The following is a 24962-nucleotide window of genomic DNA, read 5'->3' on the forward strand; positions in this document are numbered from 1 at the left end:
GCATGTTGTGAATGCATTAGGAACCTAGAAGCTAACCGGGAATACTTTTTGTAGTGCTGCTGAACTAACCTTTCAAACCAACAAACAACAAAACTAAGACTCTATTCTTTTACGCTTTAACTCAATTTAATTTATTGATATGATAAGGGTGTTATTTCAGAAAAATGTAGTTCAATTTAAATTAACAACAAATAATACTTAAAGAGATTGAAAAATATTTTCATTTCTATAAAAATATAATCGTAGAGATATATATTTAGTTTTACTAGGAATATTTGAGGATATATATATATATATATATATATATATAAATTATTCTTGAAGGTAAATAAAAAAAAAAATAATAAAATAAAAAAAATAAAAAAATTGAAAAAAAAATACAAGTTTGGAAGTTCTGATAGAATATTTTTAAAGAGATAAAAATGGACTTTTAAAAATTTGGAGATCAAAAGGTTTAAATCATATACATATACAAATGTAAAAAGAAAACTTCAAAATATATCATATAGGAACTTGAAATATTTTTAATATTTTGCACTGAGCTAAACTAAATATAACTACATCTCTTTTATTGTAGATCTTCAGTAAAATATTCGGTCTTTATATTAGCTTAATAAAAATGATTTCAACTTTTAGTATATATTCTAATCAAATACTAAACTGCATGAATCTAAAACCAAAAATACAGTAGTTAATTAAAGGAATATATTTACCTTAATACTCTGCTCACACCCTAGTAGCACGCTGAAACTTCACTTTTAGTATCAATTCTAAACACTGACTATGAACATGTTGCTGGAAAAAGAAACAAAACAAAAAACAATCAAATACAAACTATAAAAACTATCATCAATGAAATTGGAAATGAACTGCAAACAAATAAACATCAACATCGCTCGCTCTACTCTATATTTCTAAACTGGAACTACGTAGTGGAAGTAGCACATTGGTATAGTCTCTCTAAAAGGACATGTTATATATGTATATGTATAAAAACCAGTAGCAAGCATATTAAACTTGAATTGAAAACTTAGATATTACAATTGGACTAACATGTTTTCCTCTCTGTTCTACTGCAGACACGGTAAAAGCACACTGAATGGACATCATCATCATCATCACCATCAGCATAGTAGCAGCAAACACCATGGAGGACAGCCGCCACAGCATCATGTGCATAGCCTGACCACAACGACAATTGCGGCCACTAAGCATCAGCGGGATCGCCATGGCAAGGATAGAAAATAATTAGGAGAGCTCATACCACGACTATCAATCACTTGAAGCACTAGCTGAATGAACGAAGCAACGAAAGATTGAAATGAAACCTACTAAACACATAATTAAGAGACTAACTAACTGATTTATACAAATGCGATGCCAATTTTATGTGCATAAATCTGGTAATTTTTGAAATTTTTCACGTGTTTACAAAAATTTCAATCAAATTACTGGCAATTGGCAAATATCTATTAAATGTGAACTAGAAATATATTAACTAACTAACTTAAATATTCGATGCGTGCAATTTTTCTAAAGCAGTTCCTTTCGCATTCATACACATACATGCATATATGTTTCTTATCTTTATATCTTTCCAATACTGTAAAAAAAAAAAAAACACATTTCGGCATAGACACCAAAATTCAAGTATTAAACTATGCCAGAGCCTACGCCTGTCTCCGGCTCCGCCTTTACCCACTAACTAAACTAACCCACTATATTACATTGAAAGATATCCAAAATCAATTCATATAAATATTATAATAACAAATGATACTCATATATATTCTTTAATAGTTTTTAAGTTTTGTAATTTGCCTGCGCAACAATTTATTTCATTTATGCAATAATTTTTAAACGCAAATTATTTCGCACACGAACAACAAAAATATATGTAAAATTTAGCTTGTGTTTTTTGTAAAGTCTTTTTATGCTACATTTCGATATATTATTTTTTAAAATAAAAATAAATATTTTCTGAATGAATACTGTGGTTATTATTGTGGCTTGTTTCGTGAGTGTGAATAAGGTAAAGTATAATTTTATTTAAAATAAATATAGAGAACAGCTGCAATTTTTTTTTGTTTATTTAAAAATACAAATATGTACGTATAAAAAAAAAATATATATATATATATATATATAGTATTTTTAGCTGCATTTTTACACATTATGTATTTTTTATATTTCTAAAGTAAATATTACGCATACGCACAGTATATCAAGTATATAATTCACAGTATGCTAAAATTTTCCACACATGCTTTGCAGCAATATTTGAATATTTATATAGTTTATATTTATATATATTATATACACATATATATCTATATAAATATATAAAACAAAATTTTAAATTCTCAATATGTAAATTTATTATAGTCCAGACCGTTATTCCTATTATTTAAACTAAATATTCGCTGGCATATATTAAATATAAATTACAGGATATCTCACAGTCTGGCCAACGCTTTCGCAACCCTTTTAATGCTACAGTTATAATTTCACCAAGTACGTCGTCGACCATTCGTGGAAACGATTTTTATCTTTTCGCCACTGCGACCATCTACATATGTAGGTAAACAGATACGTCTGTACGAAAATATATATATATATACATGTGTGTATGTATATAAATTGTATATACATTGGCAGTAGATATGTCTGGGTGCTGAAACGGCACACGTCAATGTGATTTTTAGTATGTGAAGGCTGAAGGGGCCGCTCAGTTCTATTCGAAACGTTGTTACCTACGCCAGTTACTCGTAACGAGCTGTTTGCCGGCTGACAGAGAAGTGAGTAAATATACTATATGCCGAGCACTGCTCACAGCGAAATAAACTACAAATATTATGCATAACCTATTGAAGCAACATCTAAAAAGATTTCTGGAACGTAACTTTTGATATATATGTATGTGGATGTAAATCTATATACTCCAATCATTTGATGATTCATTAATTCAGCCGGCATGACTCATATGGGCCTAATCAGTTAACTATTAATGTTGTGAAATCGTTATACAAGCCTATATTGTCTGTATATTAGCACAAAACTTATTTATGAACTTGAAGTGAAATTGTGCTCAGGTGTTCATTGCTCTTGAAAATTTCGTTAAGCCAACTTCCACAGCGAAAGCTTTTATGATCAGATTAATGTATAAAGATACTGACTTTGTACGGTGTATATTTGAGTATTAAAAGCTTATACGCTTTTAAATAAATCTATATAATATTATTTATATATATATATATATATATTGACGATTTACAACCAATTTGTGTTTTGACTTTCATTTTTGACCTTGAATTTTTGCAAACATATAAGAAAAATTAGTTAAAATAATAAACACTTATTTAAATAAGTAATATTTCAAAATTTTCATTATTGCATTGATTTAATTTATTATTTTCAATTTAACAATTTTTTTTTTATTAGTAATTTTTAATTAATTATTTTTTAATTAATTTTTAACAAACTTTTTGTCATTTTATACTAATTTAATTTTTATATTATTATTATTACAATTAAATACTGAAAATTTCTATACTATTCAAAAAAATGAGAAGAATAAAATTTTGTATATTAAGTAAATATAATAGGCACAGAAATATACATATATTTAATTTAGCACCTGTAGGCACTCACACAAAGTCGATTTGTTTGTGTTTACAAACAAATGTGAAACATTGAACAGAAGTTGCAAAATAAATATGAGCAAGCAAGCCACAACAAATAAATAATAACAATTTCAATAAACAATAAACAGATATGAAAAAAAAATAAATAAAGAAATAAAAATTAATGAAAATAAATTCATGACAACATATTAATATATCTTAATATTTCGTCAATCCTAAACATTATTTGATATTAATTTATTTATATATGTATGTTTATTTTTTCTTTTTTCCCATGAATTCTGTTCCTTCTTGCGCATATTTAACATGGGATAAACTATGTCGAATAACTGCAATGCATATAAATGCATATAAATATATAACATATATGAATAAATATATAAAATATTTGCTTGGCTTATGTTATTAAATGTCTTATCTTATCGCACCCAAATTGGGTTTATCTTGTCTGAACAGCAGCAGCAGCAACAACAACAACAACTGCAACAACAATAACAGCAACAAAAGTCATTCGCTCGCTGACCACATTTGGCTTAAACAAAGTGTTTGCCATATCATTTACCGATAAGACAACGCAATTTTATTTATATATTTTGCTGTATGTATTCCACACTCTGCTTTTTTTTTATTCTCTCTGATTAGAAAAATGGAAAGAAACAAAAACTGACTTCGGTTTCTTGTTGAGCGCCATTTATTAACGTTTTGTCTTTACTACTAGACGGTTGTGCATATTTGTTGTTTGTTCAATTATTGTGGGTAGAGATAATGGGCATTATTTTTTGCTTCCAATACCACTGTATATATATCTCTTGCTTTCAGAGTGTCTAGAAAACCGCAAACATGTCCCTACTAACGGGCAGCGCTAATGCTGTGAAATACACACTATTTGGATTTAATCTGATCTTTTTGGTAAGTCGCAAAACAAGTTAAAAATGTCTCTGACTCATCGTTAGTTACAATCAAATTTACATTAGTTCATAGTCCAACAGCGAATCAGTTCAACTATCTACCAATATATATAGCCTATATACAGTTATACACAGATTAGATAGACAGTGCTAGAGCGTGTATTATATACAGCTAATATAGAGCCAGCCAAACTTGTTCTAGTTATTGTTTTTTTATTAATTTTAATACTACGCTCTCCAATATATATACTCGTATGTACTCATATTTTTATAATGTTCACATTTTATTCGATAAGCTTAGACATTGACAAATTTTTGGTTCAAGTGATTAAGATAAGAAACATATGTTATCTATTGTCCATACTCTTGTGGACTGCTAGAAATATTTCTGAGTCAGCACTTGGAATATTAATAGGTTCGTATTGATGAATTAAAAAATTGAATAAGATTAAATAAAATTAAATTAAGAGCGTTGCAAATTTCAAATATCATTTTGATTTTTTTTTTTTTTTGATATATCCAATCTATTTCTTTGATCTCAGAAAAATTGCAACTGCCCAGCACTTCAAGTACTAAATTTTCATTTTGCAATTTGCCATGCAAATCTGGACAATATAATTCGATAAACGAATATATGTATGGACAGCCGGACGGCTGCGTAAAATAAATATACTCATTTCACTTTCGTGAATGAGTTTAAAAATCAATTTACTTGAACTTTTTCTTTAATTAAAAAAAATAATGTTTTAATAATTTTATAAATGAAGTTCGCATATGAAGTAAATAGACATAAAAAAAAGTAGGAATATTTAAGATAACAAAAATTTGATCTATCGTTTATTTTTTATGCTAGAATTAATTAGTTTCAAATTTTTGTTTTTTATTAACTAAAATAATATTGTTCAATATATAAATATCATTGAATTACAAAATAATCAATTTTATTCGCAGATCACTGGCATTATACTTATAGCGGTTGGTGCTGGCGTTGGCGCCGTTTTCAATGACTATGAGGACTTTTTGGTCGGCAAATTCTTTTCAATTCCAACATTTTTGATCGTGATCGGAGCGTTCATCATTGTGATCACATTCTTTGGCTGCTGGGGTGCATTGAAGGAGAACTATTGCCTGATTCTCAGCTTCTCGATAATGCTGTTCATCATCTTCATTTTGGAACTGGCGGCGGGCATCAGTGGCTATGTGCTGCGCAATGATGCATACAATTTGATTGACGCCAAGCTAAATCAATCAATGAGTAGCTACTCGAATATGCCAGTAAATGATGTAACAAAGCTGTGGGACGTTGTCCAGCGCAACTTCGACTGCTGTGGCATTAACAATGCCACCGACTGGAGCGATCATCTCAAGGACAACCAATTGCCATTGTCGTGCTGCAAAATACAATATGGCACCATTGGCACCTTTAGCTGCCTGCAGAGCACCTACAATGAAGATATGAACACCCATCTGGGCTGCTTGAAAGGATTTTCCGATTATATAGCCAATCATGCAGTCAGTTTGGGTGCAGCTGGCGTTGTCATAGCCATCATACAGGTGAGTTCACTGTACTTAATATGTACATATCTTTACAACGTACATATATGTATATTCTTGGTATTGAACTCTTCTCTTTTTTCAGTTCTTTGGCGTCATCTTCGCCTGCTATATAGCACGAGAGATTAAAATACGGAATGGCATCACAGGCTTCATCTAGACCAGTGGATTAGTTGATTGATTCCAATATTTTGATGGGATCTCAAGTCAAATCTTAAATTATTCACAAGTACAATATAAATTCACAATTTGTTCTAGCTTTGTCGCGCTTTAATACACAATATATTTTGTAAACTTTTAGGTATTTTTATGAATAAATACATATTTAGCTTTTATATTGGCCATGGACTTTATGGAGGCCCCAATACCCCAGTACCGAAACACAAATCTAATCTGCTTTGTTCTGGTAAAAGTAACGCAATCGTTCCATTTGCGTTGCATAAAGTCTAAGGTATATAGTAGGTATACATATATATATACGTGATAAATGTGAGTAGAGCTAATCTATCCATATATGTCTGATTGACAGACTTGATTAGCGGACAGTCTGTATGGCAGAACGAATGATTTACTTTTGACTATGGATGATTGATTGACTGAATGGCTGAGATTGATTGATACTGATTGACGATAATTGATAGATTGACCGATGCAGAGAGAGGGAAATTGAACAAGTGATTTATACTGATTGGAGATAAATGATTGAAAGACAAATCTAATCGATACACATAGAAGTACAAGAAATACGACTATATTTAATAGGAACTACGAAATATTGACATTATAATCTCTGGAAGTGGAAAGAGATTATGCAGAGTTCCTAATTCTGTAAATGAATCAACTGTAAATTCTAGGCAATACAATACAAGAGTTGGGCACATAAAACAAGAATGTTTTATAGGATTCTATAAGCTCTTTTAATTAAAATTTCCCAGCCGCATGGAAGACTTAGATATAATGGAGACAAAAAAAAATCTTTACAAATATATATAAATATATATTATAATAATAAGAGTTACAAAAACCCCTTGTGAGCCTTGTACGAATATTAAGTCTTAATAAATTGTCTTAAATTAATATTAAAATATATTTTAAAAATATTTCATTAAGTGTAGAACCGCTACAACAAAAATAGCACCATAACAACACAGGGAAGGTAAATTAATAATTGAGCCGAGCCCCATACCGAGCTATTGGGATTTTAAATTGTGGCGGTTTTACTATTGTCCAATAGTTTTGGCAAAGCCTTGCCGTTTGAGTCTTCGTAATGGTCTGGCAGGTAATAGACCTCGTGCGAGTAGGTTTCGGCGCCTTAACAGTCTTTTCAATCTGCTCTTCGACAATATGCGACAGTAAACAATAATACACGAAAATATTGTATAAATTTCTAGCCAAAAAGTATGCAACATGAATCTGGGTTAAAATGAAAAATTACAACTCTAGCTTATTGATAAAAAGAAAATTATAAAATAAATATATTTGCCCACGTACTTAATCTAATTGATGGCCAACTGTAGAATATAAAATGTCCAGTTCGCATGCATGACTACAGCCAATGAATAATTGAAAGGGCTAGCAGTGTGCTGGCAGTGTTATTTAAAAATCGATAAGGCCAGCAGTTGACTCATTAAGAACTTGGACATATAGTCGAATCGATAACACATGCTCCAGTCCACAAAAACCCAACAATGAATGACCTTGCACTTGAGTCAACTTAGCTTTAAGTTTTTTGTCAGTGGAAGGAAATGCAAAAGGACTCTAATATATTGAGGTCTATACGAAATGAAAAAAATCGAATACCTTACGAGTTGAACTAATTTCATATATTATTGCAAAACGTAATGAATCGAAGGCGTAATCTTATCGCACGCTTTTATCTAGTACATTAAGTAAAAACAATGAACATTTATTGGCTGATAAGAGACCAAGAGAGCGAAAACAGGTAGAGAGACAGAGAGAGACAGAGAGAGTGAGAGTATGTACATATGTATAGCTACTTGGCCAAGAGCCGAGCACCTCTTGGCCCGTTCTGAGGCTCAGTCAACGTGTAGCCAGCTAAAGTAAAAGTACGTTTTGTGGGTGCGGAGAACATACAGAGAAACAAAAATAATAATAGAAAAAAAAAATATGTATTGAAATAATTGAATGCTTTTCTTATAATTAACATCTTGCAGCTAACTTTAGAAAAACAAAAACAGAAGTAGATCGACTTGAATTCAACAAAATGGCGAATCGAGAGTTGGAATTAAATTCCGGAATGCGCTGCGCCAAATATATGCTCATCATAGTGAGCTTTATGTTTGCGGTAAGTTTTTTTTAAATTCAAAAACAAATATATATTAAATCTGCGCGACGCCATTTTGAATTCGAATGTATATGCATATATATGTATGTATATATTTATATATATATATATTTATATCAAACATTTAATGATAACGCGATTTTTCGCGCGTTATCAGTTGAGTTGAGCAATTTTTGTTGTGGTATTTGTGTGGGTGTCATATACGTGTGTAAAACTTGCCGTTTGAGAAGCGCAGAGAAGAGAAGCGCCTCTATTTATTTTACAATAAAGATAATATGATGACGCGTATGCTTAACTTTTAAAATGAATCGAATCTATATTTGGAAATATTATGTATGTTCTTTTTACGTTTTCTCATGAACTTCCGCTCCTATGCAATCTGAATATTTTATGCTCACTCCAGGTAATACAATCAATATAAGACTCGGGAAGAGCGTAGCTCTTGCGAGCATACAACCTATATAGTCCAAGGTTTTTGATTAGACTTTATTGTTTCTTCTCATAGTTATCTGAGGCAAACAATAAAAAAACAGCTGCCAGACAGCGTTAAATATTGCTTATTACGCCTAATTAATTAACTTTGAAGAGAATTTCTCAGCACTCTTTTTGTTCGAACTCAAGGGTGGAGAGAGACAGAATCTGAAAAAGTACGTTACTCAGCGTGTATTTAACTTCTTATCTACATTTTTCTCTTAACTGTTTTTTTTTTTTTATTTATTTATTTAAAAAACCTACACCTATACATCACTCCATGTATTAGAGTATTTACTAAATGAAAAGCACTTACTTATTTCCCTTTTTAACTGATAGCAAAATAAAGCATTTAGAAATTCTTTTAAATTTCGTATGTACTTATTTAATCTAAAATATTAAAATTAACAATGAAAGTAATCTATAAAAAAAAATACAACAAAAATTTAAGATTAAGAATTTTGTTGTATAATAAATCTGAACACTAAATCACAATAATTTAAATTATTAATTTATTTATTCAATAATAAAACAATATTTTTTTTCTTTTATTAAATTGTGCAAATAATAAAATTATTAAAAAATTAGTTCAAATTAAAGTTAAATTATGATCAATAATTAAATTCGAGATTGATAATTTATGATTTATATAATATTGTAAATAACAAATTTGGAATTTAGTTGTAGTCTGCATAATTTTAAATAAAATTCAAATACATATTTATGAAAATTCTTTTTATATGAGTGAATCATATATACTTATGAATCATATATTTTTTTTATATACATACATATATAACCTACGCGACATACAAACGCTTTTTGACATGCAATTGCTAACTGCATTTGTTAACTGAAATTTTTACCTATTCTTAATACGTATATTTGAATTAATCTTTCCGTTCGCAGCTGACAGCTATATTGCTGATCATGGTTGGCACAACCATTCAGACAATTTTCGGCGATTTTGATCTCTTTATCGATGGACATTTCTCGTCGCCGCCCGCGCTGCTAATTGCCATCGGTTTCATACTTATCGCCGTGGCCACACTCGGCGCCTATGGAGCGGTCAAGGAGAGCGTTTTGGTCATCAATTTGGTATAGAACTAATTGAAATGCATCCCAGATTATTTGTGCCCAATACTATATACATGTATATCACATACTCTATTCGACAGTACGGCGTTTGTCTCTTCCTCGTCTTCATACTGGAGGTAGCGGCAGCGATTGCCGCATTCGTCATGCAGTCGCAGGTTAAGGAAATGCTGGTGCGCACCATGAACGAGGCGTTGGTTGCATACGAAAAGGACACCACGGTGGCTACTGGAGTGGACTTTATGCAAAGTAATGTAAGTACGCTTCAAGATATAGAATATAGAATATAAAATATAGAATATAGAATATAGAATATAGAATATAGAATATAGAATATAGAATATAGAATATAGAATATAGAATATAGAATATAGAATATAGAATATAGAATATAGAATATATAAAGATTATGTATAAAACACAAACTGACTACTGTTTTACTAATATAAATTCGCTTTTATTTTAATATTATATAAATAATTTATTTAAAAAATATATAAACAATTGAATAATTCATGTAATTATTATAAATTAAAATTAATTAAATTATTTTAAAATATTTCCACGTGAGACTAATCGATTCCATTTTTATACCCTGAACCCATTGAAAATGGGAAATCAGGGTATAATGGTTTTGTTGAAATGTATGTAACAGGCAGAAGGAGGCGTGGCAGACCCCACAAAGTATATATATTCTTGATCAGCACGACGAGCTGAGTCGATTTGGCCCTGTCCGTCTGTCTGTCTGTCCGTCCGTCCGTCCGTCCGTCCGTCCGTCTGTCCGTATGTATGAACGCGTCGATCTCAGAAGATATAAGAGCTAGAGACTTCAACTTTTTTTTTAAAATGTCCGTATATATCGCGCGCATATCGAGTTTATCACTAAAAAACGATAACTCATTCCGATATTTTTTTATCGATAAAAAACCTTATCGAATGTCAGTTAAAAAATTATATCTCCTACATCATTATAGCTAGAGTGTCCAAATTTTAAATATATATTAAGACGTATTTTATACAATTTCGGTTTTTGTTAAAATTTACCCCCCGCCCTTATATCCACCCCTTCACCCTCATCTTTGTAGAAGTCGTATATCAAATACTAGAGACTTGAGCTTCGGTATACACATACATTTATACATCATGATTACGTTCTGAAAGTTTCATTACGATCGTACGTCTAGAAATTAAATTATTCCACAAATAAAATCTCATAATATCGCCAACACTGCAGCGCAACCCAAACGCAATCGCCTCTATATGCGTGTGTGTGTGTGTGTGCGTGTGTGCGTGTGTTTGTTTGTATGCGTGTATGTGTGTGTGTGTGTGCGTGTGTATGTGCGAATTATTATTGAAATATCAGTTGCTCGAAGGGTTCAGGGGATCTCGTAGTCGAGCAGTCTCGACTAGAGCTTTCTTACTTGTTTAAATAATGCATACTGATTTTTTATATATATGAAATAAAATATTCCAAATAATTTTAAATGTGCCGACATGAATTAAAGTATTCATTAAGTACTTTTCATTCATATGTTCATTCATAAACGAATATTTAAATTTATTGAGTATCTAAGTAATTTAAGCATTAACCTTCAATATTTTGTAATTTTTGAAAGTATTTAAATAGTGATTACATTTATGATTATTGTCTAAACTGTATTTGTATTGACTATATTATATTATTAATATTATTATTATTTTTGTATTAAATTTTTTGTTGTTGTTTCTTTTGGTTATACAAATGAATTAAAATTCTTCTGCATTTTGAAATTAAATATGCTTAAGTACTTTATTAATTTTCTACTTTAAATACGGCATACGAATCTGTAATTTTGTAAAACTTAGATTTAAACAAAATTAAGTGTTTATTATTAATTAATGAAGATCAAAGAATTTGTAGTGTTTTTTTTTTTTATTAAACTCAGAGTCTTTGTTTGAGCTTAGATAGTTATTTTTAATGACAAACTCAATTAATTTATATGTATAACTCATTTTATTCAACAACATTAATAAAAAAAATAGGGAAAAATTGAAAACTTTTGATGAAAAATTATTCGATTTTTTGTTTAAATATTTAAAGCATTTCTTTTATTTATTGAAATAATAATTTTGTAGTTGGGCTGCTGCGGCGTTCATGGTCCCGATGACTGGAAGGAAAACTATTCGCCCAACAACATGACCCACCTGGACGCGGATGATGTGGTGGTGCCATTCTCGTGCTGCGGCAGAGTGGACCCGAGTGCCAACGATGACAATGAGATGAACTGCGTGGAGCCGTACGAGTATGGTTGCTTGACCAAGATGAACTTCATCATGTCGCAGAGTGTCATGCTGATTGCCACCGGCGCAACCACTGTGGCCTTTGTGCAGCTGCTGGGCGTGATCTGCGCCTTTATGCTGGCCAAGACACTGCGCCGCAACAAGTCGATACGCGAGGCACGCCGCTGGCAGCTGCAGCAGAGTCTGGGCGTGCTCATCTCCGGCGGTAAGGTGGGACTGCCAGCCAATTCGGCAATGAGCGGCTATCAGCAGCTGGAGAATGGCAACGAGATGGGCACTCACGAGCCCTACACCTACACACCCCAGAGTCCCAGCGTCAATTGAAGCAAGAGCAGCAATTCTTAGCTCAATAACAATAACAACAATAAGTAACACACTGTAAACGATAATGTAAACAAAAAAAATATGTAATTTGTTAACTTAACGAAAAGCCAATGCCAAAGTCAAATAAAGCCAATCCGGTTCTAGGACTCTTGTCGCAAGTCCCTGATCAAATTCTTAAGCAGCCGCAACTGTTCCACTATGCTGGCCGTCGATGTGCCACCGATGGCATCATATTGCTGCACATTGTGGCCATAGTCGGCCACGCTGGCTATGTCGGCCCCGAAGGCCGAGCATATCTGCTGCAGTTCACCCAGCGGCACCTCCGTTATGTCGACGCCGCGTTGCTCTGCCAGGGCGACGACGCAACCGATGTGATGATGCGCCTGCCGGAAGGGAATGCCCTTACGTACCAGATAGTAGGCCTGGGAGCAGAAGCGAAATGTTAATTTATTGACTGACTGACTGATTGAATTGTATGTCGAAACTCACCCAATCGGTGGCCAACATGTCGGAGCTGAGGGCTGATTCCATTTGATGTCGCTTCACTTGCATCGTTTCAACCACACCCACAGCGATTTTCAGAGATTGCGTCAGCTTATCGTAGGCATGGAAGCAGTATTGTTTGTCGAATTGCAAGTCTTTGTTGTACGTGGAGGGTGTGCCCTTGATGGTCATCATAATGCCCGTCAGATTGGATGTGATGAGGCCGGAGATGCCGCGTATTAGTTCCAGGCTATCGGGATTGCGTTTCTGTGGCATCAAGCTGCTGCCGCTCGAGAAGCTGTCGGCGATCTTGATGAAATCGAACTCCTTAGTGCTATAGATAATGAGATCCTCGGCGAGGCGCGACAGATGCAGGCTGACCATCGAGCAGCAGTAAATGAAATCAACTGAAAGAGAGAGAGAGAGAGAGAGAGAGAGAGAGATCTGATATAGTCCTCTTCAAGGCCTTTCTATGCGCTTCACACTCACCCACAAAATCACGATCGCCCACGGCATGCATGCTGTTGCCAGTGACTCCCGCAAATCCTAGACGTTCCGCCAGCCACAATCGATCAATCCCCAAGGGATTGCCAGCCAGAGCTCCGCTGCCCAGGGGCAAGACATTCGAGCGATCGCGCAGCTCGGTCAGCCGCTGGCAATCCTCGCGCAGGGCAAAGGCATGCGAGAGCAGCCAGTGCGAGAACTGAACGGGCTGGGCACGCTGCAGGTGCGTATAGCCCGGCATCAGGATGCCCAAATGTGCCTCGGCTTGCCGGACAATCGCCTCAATCATCTGACGAAGGCCGTCCAGCGTTTCGCGTATGGCCTTGCGCAGCCAGAGCTTCATGTCGGTGACCACCTGATCGTTGCGACTGCGTCCCGTATGCAGACGCTTACCCAGATCTCCGGTCAGCTGGACGAGCAACCGTTCGTTCACCGTGTGCACATCCTCGTCGCTCGGCTCGAACTTGACCAGACGTTCGATCCAATCGTAGCGTATTAGCTCCAAGTTCTTCACCAGCTTATCGCACTCAGCGGCATTCAAGTGACCCGCACGCATCAATGCCTCCGCATAGGCCTTGCTGCCATCCAGATCTTCCGCATAGAGTCGTGCATCGTACGGCAGACTGATATTCAGCTCCTGCAGCGCTTCGTGCGGCTGCTCACTGAATCGTCCGCCCCACAGCTGATAGGCGGAGCTGGTGCTCTCTTGTTTCGCTGGTGGCTTTTGAGTCATTTTCTGAGCCGCTTTAGGAGGTTGCTTCACGTCCGACGATCACTCACTGAATGCGCGTCGCTTGCGTTCAACGATTCTATAAAATATATTAATAATAGTGTATACACTTTGAATTTATTGTGTTCGGTGAGGTTTTCTTTTCTTTGTTTTCTTTTTTTTTTATATATAATCTTGCCTTATCTTTGGAAATATACGTTACTTTTCCCATATGATTTTATGACCGCTTGTTTAAGCGATAGAGTCAAAATGATGCGTTGCTTTCCAGCACAGTGGTTGCAAATCATTTGTTAGGTATTGAAAATTTCTGTATTCTTTTACATATATAAATTAAATAATTTAATTTAATTAAAAAATTTTTTTACAGAATAACACATTTTTTGTCAGTTCAAAAATAATTTCATTCATAATTTTTATTAATTTTATTAAATTTATTTTTATTTTTTTTTTTTAATTTTATATTTAATAAGTATTATTTTTTTTTCTAATACAAATTAAAATTTGATGCAATAATTTTAGAGTTATTTATTACATGAGAGATATGATTATTACACAAACAGAAAATATAATACATATTTTTGCAACCACTGTGCAGGTAGTAACAAAAATACATCTATTTGACTTTAAGTGTAATAAGGAGGGCAAAACCGCATTTTTTTCTCTTGTATTTTTTTTTTCTTTTTTTTTTTTTTAATTTGTACACTTGATTTAGTCTATGAACAAACAAAAACAAACAATTATTATGACTACAAATACGACGCCTTATCAACTCTACAGACTAATAGAACTTGAAGGGTAGCCTCTGACGCGCACGATTACAAATTCTGGATTGTGATAAGCGCAAACTGGCGAAGTTTCTTGTCATTGTATTGTATTGGGCAATGTTATTTCCATTTCATTTCTCTGCCTCACACACACATACACTATAGATCCTCCAGAAAGAGTTTGTTCAGCTCGCAGCACAGACGATGCAGGGGCAGGCCCATCACACAGTAGAAATCACCATCGATGCGAGGTATCAGAGCACCACCCGGACCGTTCACCCCATAGCTGCCTGCCTTATCGCTGTGGGTGAAAAGTTGAAAGGCAGGTGAACTGTCAAGTCTAGCAAGATTACAAATATTCCCTATAATGCTATAGGCTAACATATATGGGTGTGGTGAAGCAGTACTGAATTCTGACTGTGGTGAAATGAAGGAAGATGAAAGAAGTGAAAGTAGTTCATATCTAATGTTCTGTTACAATTGTAACTGCAATGTCTTCTTTAAGATAAGCGTTAACTCTTATTAATATTTTATATATATCATCTCTTTTATCTAACCATCTTCAATCTCTTCAGTAAATATTATCCGGCTTTTCAAATCTCTATATTTATTAGTTAGTAGTACGAGATATCTATAAGTCGAATAATTTATACATTTTTTTTTTTTTTCTTTTTCTATAATATACATTAGGACCTGCTCAAAATAGATTTATAGCTCTCAAATCAAGCAACACATAAACAAATTAATTTGGCTCCAATAAAATAAATATTTATAATTTTTGAAAATTAGATTAGATTACTACTAAATGAAAGAAAGAAATTAGGCATAAAACTTATTAAACTTAATAAAAGATACCAATTTTCCATTTAAAAAATAGAATAAATTAATTGAACTTTAATAATTTTTAGATAATCTAAGTTTGTTCTTATATCATAACAAATATATACATAAATGTTCAGAATCATTATTCTGACTCGTTTTGGTATCCATATTAATTATAAATTGATCGATGTTTATATGTATGCATTTATGTTGTATGAATGAATGAATAAATGATTTTCATAAAATCCAATCAAATCTAAAAAATCTAGCTCAAATCTTCATGCTGCCAGTACTTACAGTGGGTCGCCGCTGTCGACATAGCTCCTGATCTGCTCCTCTGTCAGCTGGCCAAAGTAAACGTCCGCCGTGTCCGTAAATTGCCGAACGCCATTTGAATGCTTCAGGACAACGCCCGTAAAAACACGATTGCAGGCGCCGGAGAGCCTGAAAAGGGAAATATTAAATAAACTAGAAGAGGGTTCAGTTCATATAATTAACTACTTTGTCAGCATGCGCACAGCATCATCGGCATCCTTGGGCTTCCCAAAGATCTCGTTTCCAAGCGTAACCATAGTGTCGGCCGCTATGACAATTAGCTGACGGCCGTCGCCGTTGCCGTCGCTGCTAAGGCGCTGATAAACTTCCTCTGCCTTGCCCAAGGCTGTCGCCTCTATGTAATCGGAGAATGTTTTGAATTCTGTCCTATCCAGATTCTCTTCAAATGTCGAAGGGCAGAGCTCTGCATTCAGCCCCTAAAATGTGAATATACAAAACTTTAGTTACTGGACTTTATTTGGATTTTAAACTTGAACTTGCCAGCATTTGGACTAATTCTTTGCGACGTGGTGACCCACTTGCAAGAACAATGCGGTAATTGTTTAATAAATGTTTAATAGGTGCCAACATTATAAAAACTAAACAATTAATATTCAATTTAATAAGAATAAACCGCGAAGCACGGTAAAAACCAAAACATGTGCACAATTATCGAATCTATACTTATCGATAATTGCAAGCAAAAACTACAGAATCGTTTTTAAAATAAATGGACTAAAAAATGCAGAAAGTGTTTGTATGGAATGGATATTTAATTAGTATTGTTTATTAATATAAATAAAATAAACTATAAGTTTATGAATATCAATAAAATTGTCAAGTTGGCAAAATATTTTACATATCCAGAAAATGCTTCAAGTTACTAAATACATTATGTCAAATAAGTACCCGGAAATTTAAAATTAAACAAACAACTTATCAATCATCTTAAGATATTATATCCGTTTCAAATTAATCCCCTTCTGAGGCAATACACTTTTTCCAACGAACAATCAATCAAAGCAGATTTAGAAACAGGAAAAAGTGACACGGGGCCATATCTGGAGAGTACGGTGGTTGTTCGATGATATTTGTTGAATTTTTGTTCAAAAACTCGTTCACAATGATGGCTTTGTGCGCTGCTGCATTATCGTAGTACAAAATCCAACTGTTGTTCCGCCACAAATCTGGTCCTTTGCGACGAACATTCTCTGTCAAACGCCTCATAACGCCAAGATAATATTCTTTATTGACGGTTTGGCTTTCCGGTAAAAATTCCGAATGAACAACACCACGAATATCAAAGAAAACGGTCAGCATCACCTTGATTTTCGATTTGCTTTGGCGCGGTTTTTTCGGTTTCGGCTCATCTTTGGCGCGCCATTTCGATGATTGTTGACTTTTTTCACTGACCAGTGAATGTAATTTTATGTTTTTTAAGCAGCATATCAGCTGCGATGCCGTGTAGTTATCGATCGGCCGCCACAAACAATCGGTCAAGAGCAGGCGTCGCGAATCTCTTCGGCGGCGCGTTTTAGTTTGCCAAAAACATTTTTGTTGTGCAATTGCATTTGCTAAATGAAAAAAACCAATACTAGCACTAATTTTACTGTTACTCGCTGCTAGTGCAGCCAAATGTAAATTAACAAGCAAGTTGCCTTGATATTAAACAGAAAAGCGCATAGAGGCAAGAGCCAAAACATCATGAAGAAGCAGCATGAATTTCGCTAGCATACGCTTATGTACAAATATGTGTGTGTTCGTGTGCGTGCCCGCGTGTGTGTGTTTGTATAGTATAGTATATATAGTGTAGTGTGTATGTGTCTAAATTAGCTTAGTGATATTTTTAATTGTTGCCATCGACATCGTCGACGCCGAAGCCGATGCCGTCGTCGCTGTCCCATTGTCAAATTCATAGTTCCGCTGTGGCGACCGCATTTGCCGTTAGCTCACATTTACAGCTAAACAGCCGCAGAGCTCGGGTCTACGTGCTTACTCAACAACAACAACAATAATAATAACAACAGCAACAAGAGCAGCCGAAAATAAAAAATAAATAAATAAATACGGCAACTTTGTCATCGTCACCTTGAAGTGCCACTGGCCGCTGCCGCTGCCGCTGCCATAGTCACAAGGCGCACGCGAGCCCTCGCAGTCGGTTGTCGTCGATTCGCCGATTTCCTAGCCTATTTCATTGTCTCGGTTCTCGCTCGCAACAACAAAGTCCAAGTCTGGGGCAGACGCGTCTGCCGGGCCGTGTTGGTGTCAAGGTTGGTGATAGAAATTAGAAAAAAAGAAGAAAAATAAATAAAAGAAGTATATATGTATGTGCAAAGAAAAAGAGTGAACATACATTCACATTCGCGATAAGCATATTAACTGTAACTTCTGAATTAATCTATCAATAAATACTACATATTAGTCATTATTTGTTTTATTTGTTTTTGGTCTCTGCGAATTTGCAACTATTGCGTAAACAACGTAAATCAATGTTCAATTTTTGCGTGTAATGTAGTAAAAGCGAGGGTTGCTTCTAAGGTTAATATCAATAAAAAGTTTATACATCTCTAGGAAATTTAATTTGCAAAGGGTAATATTAAATGACGTTAAGCTATGGTTTGAAAATCTAGAAGCTAGGATAGCTTCAAGACTTGCTCGTAATAAAAAACACGAGTTTGATTAGAGAAATTCCATTTACTAAAAATTAATTACAGCAATACAAATTTACAATATAAATGATACTAAAATAAATTGATGTATTTGCAATAAAAATTATTATAAAAATCACAATTGAATGAAATCTTATAATACAATAAACGTTGAGTAAACTCCATAGGCAGCCCTCTTTTAATTGTATTAATGGCAAAGCCAAAACAGAAATATTATTTATATTGCTTACTCATATATGAGAAAAGACACATTTAAATTAAAATTCCAGTGAAAACCAGTAAAATAAATAGACCTTAATTATTGTTCCATAAATATTAATTAAAATTGAAAAAAATGCATAGCTTGAGTAACCAAAACAAAAACAGTTTCCGTTAGAGTATGTATGTACAAAGCATACAAATACAATCTGTAAACTGTTTGTCCAACTGTAAGCAGCAGTGCTCGCAAAACCTGCAATTCTGATTAGACAAGAAAAAAATAAACTAACGTTCTCTTTCTCATTCTGTCTTTCTTTAGGACACACACGTTTCACGTGTTTGCATCGACCACAATTTTGTAGCTAAACATTTTGTCGCACTCTCTCAACGATAAGCTCGCCGTCGCTCACGAAATTACTCTCTCACCATGCTCTCACGACAGCAACTGATCAAAGCGACGGCCGCAGCGTGCCCAGCTGGCAGTGGCGTTGGCGGCGCTGCTGACATATACAAGTTCCTTAGGCAACTCAGCAGCAGCAGCAACGTCGTCGTGACGTCATCCACGGCAACAGCAGCAGCAGCAGCAGCTACAACTACAAAACCAAAACCAAATCAATCTAGTCAAACGGCGTTCAGCGAATTGAACTTCAGCGACAGCGTCAGTCACAATTCGCCTTCGATAGCGCACGGTTGCTGTTCGAGTGAATCGAAATCGGAGTCGGCGCAGTTCGTAAATTTATCAAAGCGATTTGTACACAATATACTGCAGCAGCAGCAGCGTAGCCAGGACAACATACAGCGACATTTACATACGCAGTGCAACGGAACTAACGCTAAATCCTCGCATCCGCAGCAACAGCACCAACAGCAGCAACAACAACAGCAGACAACAACAAAATTTGCAATGTCCTCCCTGGCAGCCGAACCTCTCCAAGCGGAAATCACCAACAGCGATGGAAGCAGCAGCAGCAGCAGCAGTCTAACAGCTGCCACAGCCGCAGCAGCAGCGGGCAGCGAAGGAGCTGCCTGCCACGATGCAGCCTCCAGTGCGGGCAAGAAGCCCTGCTTCAACACAGGCCTCGCGGACATATTGCAGTTTATGGAGCTGATTGGCAACCTGAAGGTGAGTGCAACGCAAAGCAATGCAAATCAGAAAACGAAGCGGAAACAGCGAGAGAGGGAGATACAGGGAAATATTCGAGTAACCAGTTCCTGCTGGGGTCTTCAATTACTCTTTCGTGCTTACACATCGATTTTTCAACTACACGCACTGATTATGCTCTGCTCTGCTCTGACTTCTTCGTTCTCCCCTCTAGGTCGCCCACTCTCTCTCGCTCTTACTGTTTTTGTGAGAGTTTTAGTTTTGTTTATTTTTGTTTGATTTTTTTTTTGGCTGCTTTTATCGCCTACACGCTATCGCGTGACTCTGAGATTATTATTCCGTTTCGTAACGCAACTGCCAAATTTTAAGGTAATGAAGGGGACGTAGCGGATTTTCAATGTCTGTCACAAGGTTTTATTGTTGTTGAATTTTGAAGTTGCGACCGTGAAAGTTTTTCGTTTGAAAGTTGATTGAAAAATTGGGTGAAAAATTTGTTGTTGCTTCGAATATATAAAAAAGTTGAGTAAAGACGTCTATATATAAGACAAAAAACTAATTTAAAAGAAATGCTAAATATGATATTCTAGATAGTCCGAATGTTAAAGGAGTTGGAGGGGAAAAAAGACGCTAAAAAATTATATATTATATGTCACTTTTGGCAGATATACGCGATGAGTTTTTGAGTTAAAAACAGAAGCAAAATATTTAAATATCACATGAACCTAATGCTCTTAAAATAAAAAACAATTATAAACTAAAAAATACAAAATATAAGATAAGATTAAGATATATATGACTTAAAATTTTAAAATATAACATATAATATAAAATATAAGTCATAATGATCAAAAATATATGTAAATATCTATGCATAATATAATGTAGAAAATAAGTCTGAATATTTGATGTTACAGTAAAATTTAGTTCTCTAATCTTGCACCTATACAAATATAATTTCCAATTTATCCTATTTGTCCCCGAAAGTAAAAAAAAAATAGATCTTGAGCAACAATTTTAAAAGCGAAAACAATGCAAAAAATGTATTTTCTGTTTAATTGTTTTCATATTTACTTTTCTTGTGTATCTAACAAAATTCTCTGTCTGAACAAAATTTATATATATATATACAAATATATATATACACGTATATACGTATGTCTTGTATAATACCTGAGGCCGTTTGGCTCTCAGAGAACTTTCGGTAATTCTCTGAAAAATTACGCTGGGCATTTAAATAGAATATATCTAGATGTCTACAATATTTTGATGCTAACACATTTGTTGTTGATTTGTATAGTCTATAAACTATATGGAATAGATGTAAATTTTACAATTGATCGATTGTTGGGTGACGAAATGTCGAAGACATGTTACATTTGGTAACCTAAGATCGATAGCTCTATATGTCTATAATCCAATTTACAACAATCAAATATTATTATCAAGAGTGCCGCACGCTTCAGTTGATAAGCATTTCACTCGTTCACCCCGTGCCCCTAGTGTACTCCCACGCTCATTTATATTATCTAATCAGCATAATTGATACTTTCAATATGACAAACGGGCTACGGAAATATATGAAGTGCTATTTCTCTATCTAGGTTTTCGTTTGTATATGGAAATCTTCGAAAGAACTAATCCAACTTTGTATTCAGTTTGAGAAAGCTAAATAGAATCAGAAAATGGCTCACGTGAACTGATAAATAATATATATACGAATATGTATATGTATATTTATTACTTTCTGTTTGTATTTGAAAATCCGTTGAAATTTTCGGGAAATTGCCGAGACATGCTGAATATATCTATATATCATATAATATATGTATGTAGATTGACGTGAGAGTTACCCAACTATTTGCAAGGAAATTGGCAAACGAAATATTATTTGAAATTCTAAATTATCCATACAAATATATATCTATATATCTAGAGAGCAAATATATATAGAGCCTAGAAAATATAATTCTGTGTATTTCGTATATATTCTAATAGAAATAAGAAAACACAAACTTGTGACTTTGATCTTGGCCTTCAAAATGAAAACGCAATACACATGGTGGCATCTTATGTCACATATCTGTTTATCGGGTATATTATATTTACGTATATAAGCAGAGCTTTTATATTCTCAGATATATTGAATTGCATTGCATTAAATGCATAAACAATATTGGGTTTCTGTGACAGAGACAAAATTCAAAACAATTTCGATAACTCGTCTAGAAAAATACCCAGTAGATTATATATAAACTGAACTTAAATAACAAAAATATTATTTTTTTTTATTGATCGATTACTCTTTTAAAGAATTAAAATTTAAAATACTTGAACCAGTTTTCAGTATATTATATAAATTACAAAATAACTGAAGTAAAGATTCAGAATTAAAATTAAAATAAAATTTAATAAATAAATCAAGAAATTAAAAAAATAAAACCTTATTACAATATGTTTTAAAAGGAAAAGTAATTTTTATTATTAAATTAGTATTTTTTATAGAAAAATAAAATAAATATAAAGTACTGAACAGCCGTTAAATCTATAGTATATATGATACACAGTAGATATCCGATGTATTTATCCAGTAACAAAGTATAAAATATTCATTCTAGGATTTCAAAAGGCTTCTTATTAAGTCTTGGAAGGAATAGTTTGTTTTACAGCGAATGCTTGAAGCACTTTGCCTAATTAAAAAGAAGAAAAACAAGAGGAGAGAGAGAGAGAGAGAGAGAGAGAGAGGGAAGGAAATAAATTGGACAAAGAGAGAGACAAAATGAGGTAACATCGTCGTACAAGGGCGTCAGACCTTCAGCTGAAACCCATGCGGGGCGTGAGCGAGGGAAGGGGCGGTAGCTGTTAGCTGTTGCTATTTGATCAATAAACAGTTTTATTTATAGAGCCGCGCGACAAACAAGGTCCAAAGATGTTGCCAACATTCCATTTAATTATAATAATTACATATGATCACATTTACCCAGCGATTTATCTCCTCGACTTGGACTTATCTAAAACGCAATGTGAAAGTCACGTTATGGCCGATGTGTCTTATCAACGAATATTCCAGCTATGCGAAATGCATAAGCGTATGCGATAAGATAATACGCACTGCAAACTTGACTAAATGAATATAGTTAGTTATGTTAGTATTTTATTATATTTGCCAAATTTGTTTTAATAGTTGTCAGCCTGGGAATTAGCTAAAGCTGTCAAGAACAAATAGTATTCGAAATGTGTATATGTATATGTATGATGTATATAAATTATAATATATATTATATAAGGAAAATACCAAAAAAGAAAAAAACAAACATAGAGAGTATATTTTAGTAAATATAAGAAAAGCTTAATGTTTTTTTACATTTCGGCTAGAGTTAAAAGAAATTCACATTTTAATGTTTACCAAGAGAATTCAAAACAATGAAATATTAATTAGAAAATAGTTAAATGCGAAAACTTTGAGAAAACTTATTAGAAAAAAAATATACATAAAACTTTATTTAAATTTTAACTTACAACTGAAACTAATTAATGTCTTCTCTTTCGGTTTTTATAGCACACCAAACGCACCGGCTGGGTGCTGAGGGATGTGAACGATTGTGAGTCGATCTCTGGACATATGTACCGGATGAGCATGCTGACGTTTTTGTTAGACGGCAGCGAGGGTCTGAATCAGATACGATGCATGGAGCTGGCGCTGGTGCATGATCTGGCCGAGAGCTTGGTGGGTGACATAACGCCCTTCTGCGGTGTCTCCAAGGAGGACAAACGTGCGCTCGAATTCAAGGCCATGGAAGATATCTGCAAACTGATTGAGCCGCGCGGCAAGCGCATCATGGAGCTCTTCGAGGTAAGAGGATATGGTTAAGACCTGGGCGTAAATTCAATTGATGCTCAAAATTTTTTACTGTAGGAATATGAGAATGCGCAGAGTCCCGAGTCCAAGTTTGTTAAGGATCTGGATCGCTTGGATATGGTAATGCAGGCGTTCGAGTATGAGAAACGTGACAATTGCCTGCTGAAGCACCAAGAGTTCTTCGACTCCACCGAGGGCAAATTTAATCATCCGTTTGTCAAGAAGCTCGTGAACGAGATCTATGAGCAGCGGCAGCTGCTGGCCAAGGCCAAGGGTGCCACGCCGCCACCGGCCATTCAAGTGCCTAATATGTCAGCAGCGCCCACAAATTTGGCCAACGGGCATGGCAGCTCCAGTTGAAGACGATGAAAGAATGTGAATGGGGGAAGGAGAGGCCAATGCACTGTGACGCTCTAATTGTGTTTAAGTTTTGAGATTTAGGTTTAGCACATACAACATAGACAGACACACATACACACTCACAATCACATGCATATATATACACACACACCTACTTTATAAGCAAATCCAACTAACAAAGATTGTTCAGCCTACCTCGACACGCTCATAGCTAGCATATATATATGTATGTACATTGATATGTATGTATATACGCATATATATATTTGTATTTTTAATTTATTAAACAATTGATATAACTTTAATTTTGTAGCTAACTTGACACCAATTGTTAAACACCTTAGTTCAATTTATGTTTATATATATAAGCGTTAAAGCTGTAGCTAAATATTTGATTGAAACAAGAACTCGATTGTATATATATTAAACAGTTTAAACTAATTGTAGCTAAATTTTACAAACTAACAATTTAAATGTTGTCTCGAACAGCAAAAGAAAACGCTTAAACTATTGTATTTTATTCAAAAATTCAAATTTACTTTTATTCATTTCCTAAATGTACTTTCCCTTGAACAAAC

At 34.2% G+C, this 24962-nt stretch overlaps 6 protein-coding genes across 10 annotated transcripts in view; 4 read left to right on the forward strand and 2 right to left on the reverse strand.

The window, feature by feature from the left end:
• The window catches only part of LOC108658058 (uncharacterized), a 59910-nt gene extending 57914 nt beyond the window's left edge, over positions 1-1996 (forward strand). For both annotated transcript variants that reach the window (XM_030384854.2, XM_030384863.2), the window contains one exon: positions 1080-1996. In XM_030384854.2, coding sequence (XP_030240714.1) covers positions 1080-1248 — 169 coding nt within the window. In that variant the 3' untranslated portion in view covers positions 1249-1996. The remainder of the gene's footprint in view (positions 1-1079) is intronic.
• A 655-nt stretch (positions 1997-2651) lies between these two features.
• On the forward strand, positions 2652-6441 carry Tsp29Fa (Tetraspanin 29Fa). Of its 3 annotated transcripts, none has more exons than XM_030384872.2 (4): positions 2652-2798; positions 4464-4553; positions 5504-6106; positions 6192-6441. In XM_030384872.2, the coding sequence occupies exons 2-4, from the start codon at positions 4485-4487 to the stop codon at positions 6264-6266; spliced, it is 747 nt and encodes a 248-aa protein (XP_030240732.1). In that variant the 5' UTR covers positions 2652-2798; positions 4464-4484; the 3' UTR covers positions 6267-6441. The 3 variants fall into 3 exon arrangements, with proteins under 3 accessions (XP_030240732.1, XP_030240731.1, XP_089114102.1); XM_030384871.2 differs by lacking the exon at positions 2652-2798 and adding an exon at positions 4271-4396; XM_089257976.1 differs by lacking the exon at positions 2652-2798 and adding an exon at positions 4337-4400.
• Positions 6442-8280: 1839 nt separating this feature from the next.
• Positions 8281-12739, forward strand: Tsp29Fb (Tetraspanin 29Fb). Its single transcript, XM_030384868.2, has 4 exons — positions 8281-8411; positions 9792-9980; positions 10061-10231; positions 12093-12739. Exons 1-4 carry the CDS (start codon positions 8331-8333, stop codon positions 12579-12581), a joined length of 930 nt encoding a protein of 309 aa, XP_030240728.1. The 5' UTR covers positions 8281-8330; the 3' UTR covers positions 12582-12739.
• Positions 12643-14301, reverse strand: Argl (Argininosuccinate lyase). Its single transcript, XM_030384865.2, has 3 exons — positions 13554-14301; positions 13071-13471; positions 12643-13003 (listed from the first exon to the last, which is right to left on the reverse strand). Exons 1-3 carry the CDS (start codon positions 14299-14301, stop codon positions 12722-12724), a joined length of 1431 nt encoding a protein of 476 aa, XP_030240725.1. The 3' UTR covers positions 12643-12721.
• LOC115562783 (uncharacterized) lies at positions 14008-16904 on the reverse strand. Of its 2 annotated transcripts, none has more exons than XM_030384874.2 (4): positions 16701-16904; positions 16386-16636; positions 16182-16328; positions 14008-14377 (listed from the first exon to the last, which is right to left on the reverse strand). In XM_030384874.2, the coding sequence occupies exons 1-4, from the start codon at positions 16788-16790 to the stop codon at positions 14341-14343; spliced, it is 525 nt and encodes a 174-aa protein (XP_030240734.1). In that variant the 5' UTR covers positions 16791-16904; the 3' UTR covers positions 14008-14340. The 2 variants fall into 2 exon arrangements, with proteins under 2 accessions (XP_030240734.1, XP_030240733.1); XM_030384873.2 differs by lacking the exon at positions 14008-14377 and adding an exon at positions 14809-15363 and having other exon boundaries at positions 16701-16903.
• Positions 16905-17669: 765 nt separating this feature from the next.
• LOC115562780 (uncharacterized) lies at positions 17670-24808 on the forward strand. Its single transcript, XM_030384867.2, has 4 exons — positions 17670-18469; positions 19386-20189; positions 23725-24018; positions 24082-24808. The coding sequence occupies exons 2-4, from the start codon at positions 19494-19496 to the stop codon at positions 24382-24384; spliced, it is 1293 nt and encodes a 430-aa protein (XP_030240727.1). The 5' UTR covers positions 17670-18469; positions 19386-19493; the 3' UTR covers positions 24385-24808.
• Positions 24809-24962: the final 154 nt, after the last annotated feature.

Source organism: Drosophila navojoa, chromosome 3, assembly GCF_054131105.1.
Source record: "Drosophila navojoa isolate 15081-1374.11 chromosome 3, UAZ_NAV_1.0, whole genome shotgun sequence".
Taxonomy (NCBI): Eukaryota; Metazoa; Arthropoda; class Insecta; order Diptera; family Drosophilidae; genus Drosophila; species Drosophila navojoa.